The sequence below is a fragment of the Prunus avium genome, chromosome 1 (genome assembly GCF_965620075.1).
Source record: "Prunus avium chromosome 1, drPruAviu1.hap1.1, whole genome shotgun sequence".
Lineage (NCBI taxonomy): Eukaryota > Viridiplantae > Streptophyta > Magnoliopsida > Rosales > Rosaceae > Prunus > Prunus avium.
The window spans coordinates 54,388,455-54,399,695 of record NC_142284.1 but is presented as its reverse complement, the minus strand read 5'-3'; the positions used below and the strand labels follow the sequence as shown (position 1 = coordinate 54,399,695).

Here is an 11,241-nt window from a genome sequence, read left to right as displayed (position 1 = left end):
ATATTATAAATTATAACCACACAACTGTTACTTTATGTTGCATTGAAGTTATAACTTATATAGAAAAAACATATATATGTCATATGAGCTGATGAGACATTTTGCATTCAATTTGCACTTTTGAATTTATTAATGAGGTTTAGAGTATAGACATTAAGTAACAAGTTGTTGAAATTATTATTTAGAGTGTAATTTTTATTTTGGTCTGAACCATGAGATGGTCCTGGATTGGCCCCAACTATGAGTGGCACCTTTAAGCCTTAACCATAACCCAGACTAATCCCCACTCACACCGGGTCGCCCCGTAAGGGGTAAAGTGTTAGCCAAAGTGGTGACTCTGTACGAGAGCAGGGATCGAACCCCTGACCTCTCTTAAGAAATGAGAGTGCCGAACCACTCACACCAACCACCTTTGTGTATTATTTAGAGTGTAATTAACTTCAACATATTAAGGTAAAAGTTTTTTGTAATATGAATTTTAAGTTAAAAATTATTTTACTAAAACTTTGCAAAATTGTATATACAGCAAAATATAATTTTTCGTTGATAAATGGGAGTTAGGTGAGTTCGTCAAAGGAGCGAATTCAATCCCTACACCCGAATTCAATCCCTACTTTGTCAACCAAAAGAAAGTTGAGTTTTTCTATTTAAACCTCACACTTTTCTTTGTGCACCCCAATATTTAAATCATTCAGCTATTAAGTTTTATTATTGTGTAAAAAGACAAAAAAAGTCCATCCAACTTAATACTTAACCTTAGTACCTCTATACACACACTCCACCACTCTTCATATTAAGTTTTAGAAAAACACAAACTCCTCTACACCCTATTATCAGATTACTCTTTTCTTTCAATCCAAAAAACCTACTACACTCTCGTCTTCTCTTCATAAACCCTAAATACGGTATGCAAATAGTGACTTGTGGGTCGTCAATTGAGGTATGTAATGTGAGATTATTTCTTGGTTTGAACTCCTCCTAGAATTATTGAGGATGTTGTGATTAAAGATTTGTTGTAATTCTAAGGTTGAGATTAACTTAGAGTGGTGAGGGGTAAGATAGCGAGGTGTATGGTTGATGAGTTTTTTTTTTAAAAAAAATATTTTTTTATGATGGGTGTGTATTTAGGGGTAATTTGGAAAGATAGTGGGGTTTTCTTAGAAATTGAGAAAATTTGAATTAAAAGTTGAGGTGAACTTAGATATGGGGTGAACAAAAAAAAGTGCGGAATTTAAATAGAAAAACTCAAGAAAGTATAGTTTAAGGTGCACCTCGTAAAATAAATAGAGGAATAGAAAAAGAAAAAAAACCTCGTCCAAGGGCATCTCTGTCCCCAACCAGAGTCCGCATTATTCCGCAACCAAACACCTTTCCCTCCTCTCAATCAATCTTAACTAACCAAAATCTGAGAACACGATCTGTGTCTTCCTCACAGCGACATTTCCACTCTCATGCTCCCGATCCTCTGCACTCACTCCCACGCCTAATCCCCGGACTCTCCGATCTCCGCCCAAAAATGGAGCCGGACGTCAGCATCGAAACCAGCTCCATGATCCGCGTGGCGGTCCTCCCCATCGGCCACGTGCCCCCCGTCCTCCTGCGCGACTACCACTCGATGCTGCTCCGCCACCAGACGATCCCTCTCTCCGCCATCAGCTCCTTCTACACTGAGCACCAGAAGTCCCCATTTTCAAATCAGCCATGGGACTCCGGCAGCCTCCGGTTTAAGTTCATCCTCGGTGGGGCCCCACCGTCCCCGTGGGAGGACTTTCAGTCCAATCGCAAAACCCTAGCAGTCATCGGCATCTGCCACTGCCCCTCGTCCCCCGATCTCGACTCGGTCATCGACCAATTCGACTCGGCTCGCCGCGCCTACGCCTCTGCCCTCGTCGATCGCTGCTTCGCCTTCTGCCCCGGCGATTCTCAGGTCTCGAGAATCAGAATCTAGACTTTTCTCCATTTTTTCCGGTTCTTTTTTTCTTGTTCTTAATTTGAAACTTTTTGGATTTTTTTGTTGTAGTTGGAGGATGGGAGCAAGAAAGGGGGGAATTTGATGCTGTTTCCGCCAGCAGATCGGGCGACGCAAGAGTTTCACTTGCAGACGATGATGCAGGACATAGCGGCGTCGTTGCTGATGGAGTTTGAGAAATGGGTGCTGAAAGCTGAGCCTGCAGGGACTATTGTCAAGACGCCTTTGGATTCTCAAGCTACTCTCAACTCAGAGGAGGTTCATGTCTAGGTGTCCTATAGAATTTTAAGCTGTTGTCATTATTATTATTGTTAATATATAGTTTTGTTGTATCTGAATTGGAGTGGTGGTATGTGAATTTCTTTCTTTGTGCTAAATGTTATGAATTCTATCATTTTTTGGTACTGAAAAGTAAAGTGCAAAATCAATGAAAATGACAGGTTATAAAGGCGAAGAAACGGAGGCTTGGGCGTGCCCAGAAGACAATGGGTGATTATTGCTTGTTGGCAGGGTCACCTGTTGATGCTAATGCTCATTATACCACTGCACTAGAACTTGCTAGGTTGACTGGAGATTTTTTCTGGTATGCTGGTGCATTAGAGGGAAATGTCTGTGCCTTACTGGTAATAGCTCCTTCTCTGGACTTTTGCATGGTTACCTGTGTTTATTAACGTAGACTTGCATGGTTTTCTGTTTACTTATTGCTTTATTTCCTAATGACTGATTTATATATACATGTTGTTAGATTGATCGAATGGGCGAAAAGGATTCGGCCGTGGAAGATGAAGTTAGATTTCGGTATGGTAGTGTCATCTCGCACTACAGGAAGTCATTTATACAAGAGCATGCTCAGAGGTAATTCATAGATTCTGTTGTGTTTAAATGGTTGTTACTTTAGTTATGTACTTATTCTTTTAACAGTTACTTTTATTAATCTATTCTGTGCAGAGTTTCACCCTTAACTTTTGAACTAGAGGCTACTTTGAAAATGGCAAGGTTTCTTTGCAGGTAAAATTTGTTCATGAGCATTATATGATTTGATAAAGGCAGCATGTATTACTTGTATCTCTCGACTCTCACTGGATAATGTTCTGGCTCAAAAAAAGTTGAATTAGATCACAAATACTAATATGAAGAGAGTTATTATTTACACTATTTCATCTTACGGATTTATTTTTGGTTTATTTTGGCAGACGAGAGCTGGCTAAGGAGGTAGTGGGATACCTAACAAGTGCAGCAGATGGTGCTAAGTCTCTTATTGATGCCAGTGACAGACTCGTATTATATGTTGAAATAGCTCGGTTATACGGAACTCTTGGTTATCAGCGAAAAGCTGCTTTTTTCTCGAGGCAGGTAGCTCAGTTATATTTGCAACAAGATAATAGACTGGCTGCTATTAGTGCAATGCAAGTTTTAGCAATGACCACAAGAGCATATCGTGTTCAAAGTAGAGCTTCCATCACAGAAGATTCTCCTTCCAAAGTGAGTATATAAGTATTAAGCAAAAGATTCCGGGTCACGTTTTGCATTTCGGTCTGTCTGCATGCTTATTTCCCTAGTAACTTTCTTGTGTAAACGTTCTTATATGTTGTGTGGCTTTCATTGTTTGTGAGCCTTAGTAAGTTTTCAGCTGCTCATTCTGGTTTTATTTCCGCACAGAAGGAAATTGGATCAAGTCTTGCCGAGGGTGGGAAAATGCTCCACCAGTCAGTAGTCTCTCTATTTGAGTCTCAGTGGAGCACATTACAGATGGTTGTACTAAGGGAAATTCTTCTATCTGCCGTCCGTGCAGGAGATCCTCTTGCTGCCTGGGGGGCAGCTGCAAGACTTCTAAGATCATATTATCCTTTAATTACACCAGCTGGGCAAAATGGCCTTGCTAGTGCACTTTCAAATTCAGCAGATAGATTGCCCTCAGGAACTCGCTGTGCTGACCCTGCTTTACCTTTCATTAGGTCTTCACCAGTACCCATGCATTTTTCCTGTTAGTACATGAACATTTTATTTCTTATGAAGCCTAACAACAATATTATTTGCTGTGCTATAGGTAATTTTTCCCCATCGTCTTTATTGCAAGACAAGTATATAGCTGCACAGAGACCATGATACCTAGGAGTTGAACAAATAATTATATGTTTACCATAATTATTATATATATTATTTAATTCTATTCAAAGGCAATTAATATGCTTAATCTAGCAGAGCAGCAATGAAACAGATCTTTCTGATACATGAATTACAGACAAATCTGAAGTAAACTCATTTGAAAGGTCCCTTTTTTTTTCTTCTAATCTTAGACTGCAGAGCAATGACAAGTGAATACCTGCTAGCTCTGCCCAACGTAATGATTTTTTTATGGATGCTAGAGTTTTTCTTATTTACTTTTTGTTTCTGTCAAGTTGAGGCTACTTGCTTTAGAGCCCCCTTTTTTTTTTAACAATGTTTTATATACCTTTATACTCTTTGTGGAACTATAATGTGCTTAGATCCTGTGGTAGAGCTAAGAAGTCTTCTATTCTTATTGCCGATGAGTAACAATCTTTTCCTTTTTGTAAAAAAATCTCCCATATCTAAGGTGATCCTGAATTGAATATTGATGTCAAAGATACAGGCAAATCATCATTATGTTCTTCATTTAATTCTCATCAATTTTTCTAGGATTTTTCTAATTTATTAATACTTGCTTCTAGATTGTATTCTTTTCCTATGCATCCTTCACAAATGGACATTGTAAAGCGCAATCCAGCAAGAGAAGACTGGTGGGCAGGAGCTGCTAATACTGGGCCTTTTATTTATACGCCATTCAGCAAGGGAGATGCAAATACTAACACCAAACAGGAGCTGATTTGGATTGTTGGAGAACCAGTTCAGATTTTGGTCGAACTGGCAAATCCATGCGGCTTTGATTTGAGGGTTGATAGTATATATCTCTCAGTGCCTTCAGGAAATTTTGATGCTTTTCCAGTTACTGTAAACCTTCCTCCCAATTCATCAAAGGTGGTCACTTTATCTGGGATCCCGACTTCGGTGGGGACAGTAACAATTCCTGGGTGCACTGTCCACTGCTTTGGTGTTATTACTGAACACCTGTTTAAGGATGTTGACAATCTGCTCCTTGGAGCAACACAAGGACTTGTGCTTTCTGACCCTTTCAGATGCTGTGGGTCTGCGAGGTTGAAAAATATATCTGTTCCAAACATTTCTGTGGTACCACCATTACCATTGCTGGTTTCACGTGTTGTCGGGGGTGACGGTGCAATCATTCTACATGAAGGTGAAATTCATGATTTATGGATAAGTCTGGCTAATGCAGGTACTGTTCCAGTTGAGCAAGCACATGTATCACTATCAGGAAAAAACCAAGATTCTGTTATCTCGATTGCATCTGAAACCCTAAACTCAGCCCTCCCATTGAGGCCTGGTGCGGAAGTGACTTTACCTGTGACCTTAAGAGCTTGGCGGCATGTCTTAGCAGATGCAGATACCGCCGGCAGGAGTGGCTCTGGAAGCACTGTGAGGCATTCTAAGGATGGAAGTAACCCCACATTGTTGATCCATTATGCAGGTATTGATAAATCTATATAATACTCTCTATCTCTGTCACGCACACAATCTAGAGTTTGGCTTTATTAGCTTTGATATGGGGAGGTTAGGTTACCCACACCACATATACTCTCACAGCATTTGGTACTGAAAGCTAAACCTTTATTTTTGTTGTTGATGTGTTCCTACTAATTGCTAAGGTTAATTGTTGGAGTTTTTTCATAGTGATGAGTTACAGCTCTCTGTATCTCTGTGGCACCTTGTTCCTGAGTAGTGAGTATGAGTATGAGTGCCATTAACTTCTCTTTCTGACAATAATGCTTTACATTTTACTTCTCAGGGCCTCTGTCAAATATTGGAGATCCTGCAACAAATAAATCTGCTGTTCCCCCTGGCAGGCGCCTGGTTGTTCCTTTGCAGATTTGTGTTTTGCAGGGTTTGTCGTTTGTAAAGGCTCGTCTGCTCTCAATGGAGATTCCTGCGCAAGTGGGTGAAAACCTTCCAAAACCAGTTCATATAGAAGATAGCCCTACTGAAGCTCTTAGTTCTCCAACTAAGATGGACAGATTGGTGAAGATTGATCCTTTCAGAGGAAGTTGGGGACTACGCTTTCTTGAACTTGAGCTGTCTAATCCCACTGATGTCGTCTTTGAAATTACTGTTTCAGTCCAGCTGGAGAACTCTAGTCATGATCATAGACTTTCTGGAGATCGAGATGCTGCTGAGTATGGTTACCCTAAAACAAGAATTGATCGAGATTGCTCCGCAAGGGTACTGATACCACTGGAGCATTTTAAATTACCGGTTCTTGATGATTCTTTCTTTGTGAAGGATAATCAGGCAGATGGGGCTAATAGTGGCAGAAATTCAAGCTTTTCAGAAAGGAATACTAAAGCAGAACTTAATGCTTCTATCAAGAACCTCATATCTAAAATAAAGGTTAGGTGGCAATCAGGGCGGAACAGCTCTGGGGAGTTAAATATCAAGGATGCTATACAGGCGGCCCTTCAGACATCAGTTATGGATGTACTGCTGCCAGACCCATTGACATTTTGCTTCAGGCTTTCTAGATATGCCCTTGAAGAACCTGAAAATTCTAGTTCGCACAATTCTCCCAATGTTCAAGTTCACTCTGCTGCAGCTAAGGGTTCTGTGCTAGCGCATGAAATGACTCCGATGGAAGTCGTGGTTCGTAATAACACAAAGGAGAAGATCAAGATGAGTCTTAGCATCACATGCAGAGATGTTGCTGGAGAGAATTGCGTAGAGGGTACAAAGGCAACTGTCTTGTGTTCTGGTAATGTTCTATGATGATGTCTTTCTTCAATCACCTCTTTAATCCTGCCTAGTTTTTGTTTATTTCTGAAACTGTTTGTTTGGCAATCAGTGTTATTAGAACTTCCATTGCAATTTTCATAGATGGAATACAATGTGTTACTGATGTGTTTTGTGATTGATTTGTATGTAGGTGTTTTGAGCGGGATCACTGTGGAGGTTCCTTCGCTTCAAGAAATCAAGCATTCTTTCTCTCTGTATTTTCTTGTCCCGGGAGAGTACACGCTGGTAGCGGCCTCGGTGATTGATGATGCTAATGATATTCTCAGGGCTCGCGCAAGAACTAGATCCTCTGATGAGCCGATTTTCTGCCGCGGGCCCCCATATCATGTTCGTGTTGTTGGGACTGCATGATGGTTCTTCCCACTAAAAACATCAGCTGGATTAGCTCCCAAAACGTACTATGGTAGAGTAGAGGAACAATGCTTTCAGTTTCATTAAACAATGCCAGCTTTTTATTGGCAGCGGCAGGATTTATAGTTGTGTTCTTGAGATTCGCCAGGGAACCCTCCCTCCATTTTATCGACTTCTGAAAACAAATTCTTATTATTAGGGTGTTATCTGTTGTACATTTATATTCATATTGTAATTTTGTACAATGTTGTGAAATAAGTTGTCACCCTGTTCAACCTATCGATTTGGCTTTACTTTTTTTTACACTGAAAGACATGATTGTAGATTGTTAATGTTCATTTTAGCAGGTGATTATTGTCGTCGGACTGATCATTCGTGGTCTCTTTATTTTTTAACAAACATTTGTGGTCTTATCTTACGTCATGTTTAATTTCAAAACCAGATCAATGATTATTTCCTAAAGAATGATGTGTTGGTGTTAACTGAAATATCAAATGTTTAAAAGCATTATTAAAATACACTAATATGTCTTGGGTATCAAACACAAAATATTATTATCTAGATAATTAAGTAAGGAATTTGAAAACGATTTGTAATGATATATCTCAAGCTTTGTCTTTTATTTTCCCCTCATTCCAATATCATTTGTATATAAAAAGGTATAAAAAGGTATAAAAACCTTGGGTCAAAACTAAATTTTCATTATGATTTTATGTATGAGTTATCAAAACTAGTCTCTATTTTGAAATGCCGTTACTCAAAAACCTTGCACGACTCTTGTTTCCCTCCTCATTTCCCCGCCGCCATACAGTGACATAAACTGAACAACTGGTAAAATTCCCAGTGATCCACTGATGCTACAATGAAAACTCAGGGACCCAAGTCACTCCTAGCTCTCATAGAAACCTGCACAAGCCTTAATCAACTGAAGCAAATCCATGCCAAATCTATAATCTCAGGCCTTTCCTACAACCATTTCATCCTCACCCAAATCGCCAATTCCTTCCTGTTCCCTCAGTCCCTGAACTACGCCACACGCATCTTGGTTCGAACCCAAGAGCCAAGCATCTTCATTTACAATTCCATGATCAAAGCATATTCTCAATCAGAAACCCCATTTGTTGCTTTATCAATGTATAACAATATGAGGGTACGCGAAAATGCGGTTGGCGACCAGTTCACGTACCCTTTTGTGTTCAAAGCTTGTGCTAGTGAATTGGCTGTGGAGAAAGGGAGGGAGGTTCATGGTGTGGTTGTTAGAATTGGGTTTGATTCTGATAGGTTTTTGTGTAGTTCTTTGCTAAACTTTTATGGGGTTTGCGGAAAAATTGAGAGTGCAAGGCAGGTGTTTGATGAATTTAAGGCGAAGGATGTTGTTTTCTGGAATGCCATGATAATGGGTTATGCGCGAAATGGGATGGCTTTGGAAGCTTGTGAGGTTTTTAGGGAGATAGTGAAAGTGGGAGAGGTTGCGCCCAATGAAGGCGCGGTTTTGGCATTGATATCGGCTTGCACGGTATTGAAAAACTTGAAACTTGGGAGAGAAATTCATGGGTATGTGAGAAAAGAGGTAACTTTTGGGTTAAGTGTGAAACTGGGAGCTGCAATGGTTGATTTGTATGCAAAATGTGGCTGTTTAGATTATGCAAAGAGAGTGTTTGAGGGAATGCCTGAGAAGAATTCTGTGGTGTGGAACTCATTGATAAGTGGTTATTCCCTTAATGGGTTTTCGAGGGAAGCAATTGTTCTTTTCAGGGATATGTGTTTTTGGGATGTTAAGCCTGATAGGTACACAATTTCAGGCTTGTTGTCTGCTTGTGCCCAAACCGGAGCTATTAATCTAGGAAATTGGGTTCGGAAATTTGCAGAGAAGAATGGACTTTGGGACGAGTTCATCGGGACCTCTTTGGTAGACCTGTATGCAAAATGCGGTTCTATTGAGGAAGCTAGAGAAGTGTTTGATCAAATGGATAAAAAAACTGTTGCAACATGGAACACTATTCTCTCTGGATATGCGTCAAATGGGCGGGCTGGATCTGCAATAGAGCTCTTTGACGAGATGAGAAAATCAGGTGCTATTCCGGATAGCATAACCTTTCTTTCGATTTTACATGCTTGTGCTCATGCTGGTTTGGTTGAAAAAGGCAAGCAATACTTTGATTTGATGGTGAAAAATGATAAGATCACCCCAAAAGTTGAGCATTATGGTTGCATGGTTGATCTTCTTGGCCGTGCTGGACTTCTAAAAGAAGCAAGAGAGCTCATTGAGAGGATGGATATTGAACCAAATGTAATTGTATGGGGATCACTGTTTAATGCTTGTAGCATTCATGGTGATATTGAGGTGGGAGAGTGGGCAGCTGACCATATTTTCAACTTAGAAGCAATGGATGGGGGTTCCTACGTGTTGTTAGCAAATATGTATGCTGCAGCTGGAAGGTTTGACAGGGTTAAAGCAGTTAGACAGGCAATGGTTGACGCAAGTTTTTGCAAGCTACCTGGATGTAGCATGATTGAGATTGGTGATGTAGTTCATGAGTTTCTTGTTGCTGACAAGACACCCCCTAAATCAGAAGAGATCTACTTGGTGTTGGATGAATTAAGCGACAAGCTCAAGACGGCGACAGGCTCCATGCGCTTGCCTGCTTTAGCTGGAGAGCATTTGGAAAGTAGCTGAGGGACAACCATTTCTCGGTGAAATTTTGTGAAATTGGGAAAGGGGCAAGGGAAGTGAGGGGAGCAGTTTGGTACTCTGACCCTGTTGCTGCACCTGTTACAGAAGTACAGGGCAATTTAAGCAATCTGAGATCCTTTAGCCATGGTTTGCATATTCCAGATTGCGGGGCGACAGACACATAATCTCACAGAAATGATTTTGAGATTTATTTGAAGGTTTCATTATTTCCTTGATAATGCTTCACAATTGACTTCTGAGCTTATTCATGGACATGTTTTGTTGAATATCTGTCAGTCTAAAATTAGTGATCTCTCTTGCAGATGTCCTTCTAATTCTTCTTCATGGAACATGCTGGTATGACAGGATACTTTTAGTATCATTCACACTGTTGAAGTTTAAGGTATAGAATTGTATACCTCAACTCAAGTGCAGCCATAGTTTCCATAATTTCATAATTTCAGATATTTTACTCAGCTGACATTTTCTGTTTCGGATTTTGGTGATCAAAATGCTTCCTCTAATTGCACATTCAACACAGCCAGCTTCTTATGTCTTCACTCAATTTGAAACATCTCCCGAGTCGACCGGAGTAATTTTTTTTTTGAACCTTCAGAACACGTTACTGATGATTTTATCAGTTGTTATTTCTATTTTTTTTTTTTCTGAAATAATTTTAGGCGTGTATACTTATTTAAAGTTGTACAACATCTTACTGAGCCTAAAATTATTATACTTCAACTGGACCCATGAGTTTTGCTACTCTCGGAGCTTTTGGAAAAAAGTTGTGAACAAATTTGGAAATTTTGGTGAGTTGATTGATGTTATTGTTTCTTGTTGTTTATACAAATTGACAAGAATAAGATTCGTTTCCACGGTCCCCTTGGCAATGGTATTATTAAGGGTCATATGCTGTAAAAGTGGCCTCCACCAGTAGCAAAACTGCTCAAGCCATCAAATTAAGAGGTTCCTCCAATCATATCTCAAATCACTTTCTTCCAATTTAATTTTCAAAGACAAAACCACATACAAAAGTAAAAGACAATTCATGTGCTGCTAAACAGTAAATAGTAAGATTCATTTCATTTGCTAGTGTCAAACGGCTCACCGCATGCGGTGGTGAAATACAACAATTCATAAATTGTACACTTTATATCAATCAGTGGTCAGAAATTGCTCATGCACGCATAAGGCGACATAAAATAGCTCTAGCAATCAATTCAACTTGCCGTGATACTTAAAATTTAGAACACGCCTCTCTGTGATGAAGATGTAATGAAAGTGAAAGATAGGATGAAAGCTTGACCCTGCAACTGTGTTAAGAGTTGGGAGAGAGACCTCCTTCCATTATGCGGTCACATTTGTA

The 11,241-nt window shown here is 39.8% G+C and overlaps 1 protein-coding gene and 1 pseudogene across 6 annotated transcripts; both read left to right on the top strand.

The window, feature by feature from the left end:
• The first annotated feature begins 1,305 nt into the window (after window positions 1–1,305).
• Window positions 1,306–7,480, top strand: TRS120 (transport protein TRS120). Of its 3 annotated transcripts, none has more exons than XM_021969714.2 (10): window positions 1,306–1,927; window positions 2,021–2,227; window positions 2,410–2,592; window positions 2,715–2,824; window positions 2,918–2,977; window positions 3,163–3,451; window positions 3,632–3,924; window positions 4,660–5,534; window positions 5,853–6,809; window positions 6,981–7,480. In XM_021969714.2, the coding sequence occupies exons 1-10, from the start codon at window positions 1,517–1,519 to the stop codon at window positions 7,199–7,201; spliced, it is 3,606 nt and encodes a 1,201-aa protein (XP_021825406.2). In that variant the 5' UTR covers window positions 1,306–1,516; the 3' UTR covers window positions 7,202–7,480. The 3 variants fall into 3 exon arrangements, with proteins under 3 accessions (XP_021825406.2, XP_021825404.2, XP_021825407.2); XM_021969712.2 differs by having other exon boundaries at window positions 3,629–3,924; XM_021969715.2 differs by lacking the exon at window positions 1,306–1,927 and having other exon boundaries at window positions 2,084–2,239; window positions 3,629–3,924.
• A 330-nt stretch (window positions 7,481–7,810) lies between these two features.
• On the top strand, window positions 7,811–10,680 carry LOC110766393 (pentatricopeptide repeat-containing protein At1g08070, chloroplastic pseudogene; annotated as a pseudogene). Of its 3 annotated transcripts, none has more exons than XR_015836610.1 (3): window positions 7,811–10,093; window positions 10,199–10,278; window positions 10,421–10,680. The product of XR_015836610.1 is annotated as a pentatricopeptide repeat-containing protein At1g08070, chloroplastic pseudogene, transcript variant X3 (transcript). The 3 variants fall into 3 exon arrangements; XR_015836609.1 differs by having other exon boundaries at window positions 10,417–10,680; XR_015836607.1 differs by having other exon boundaries at window positions 10,199–10,680.
• Window positions 10,681–11,241: the final 561 nt, after the last annotated feature.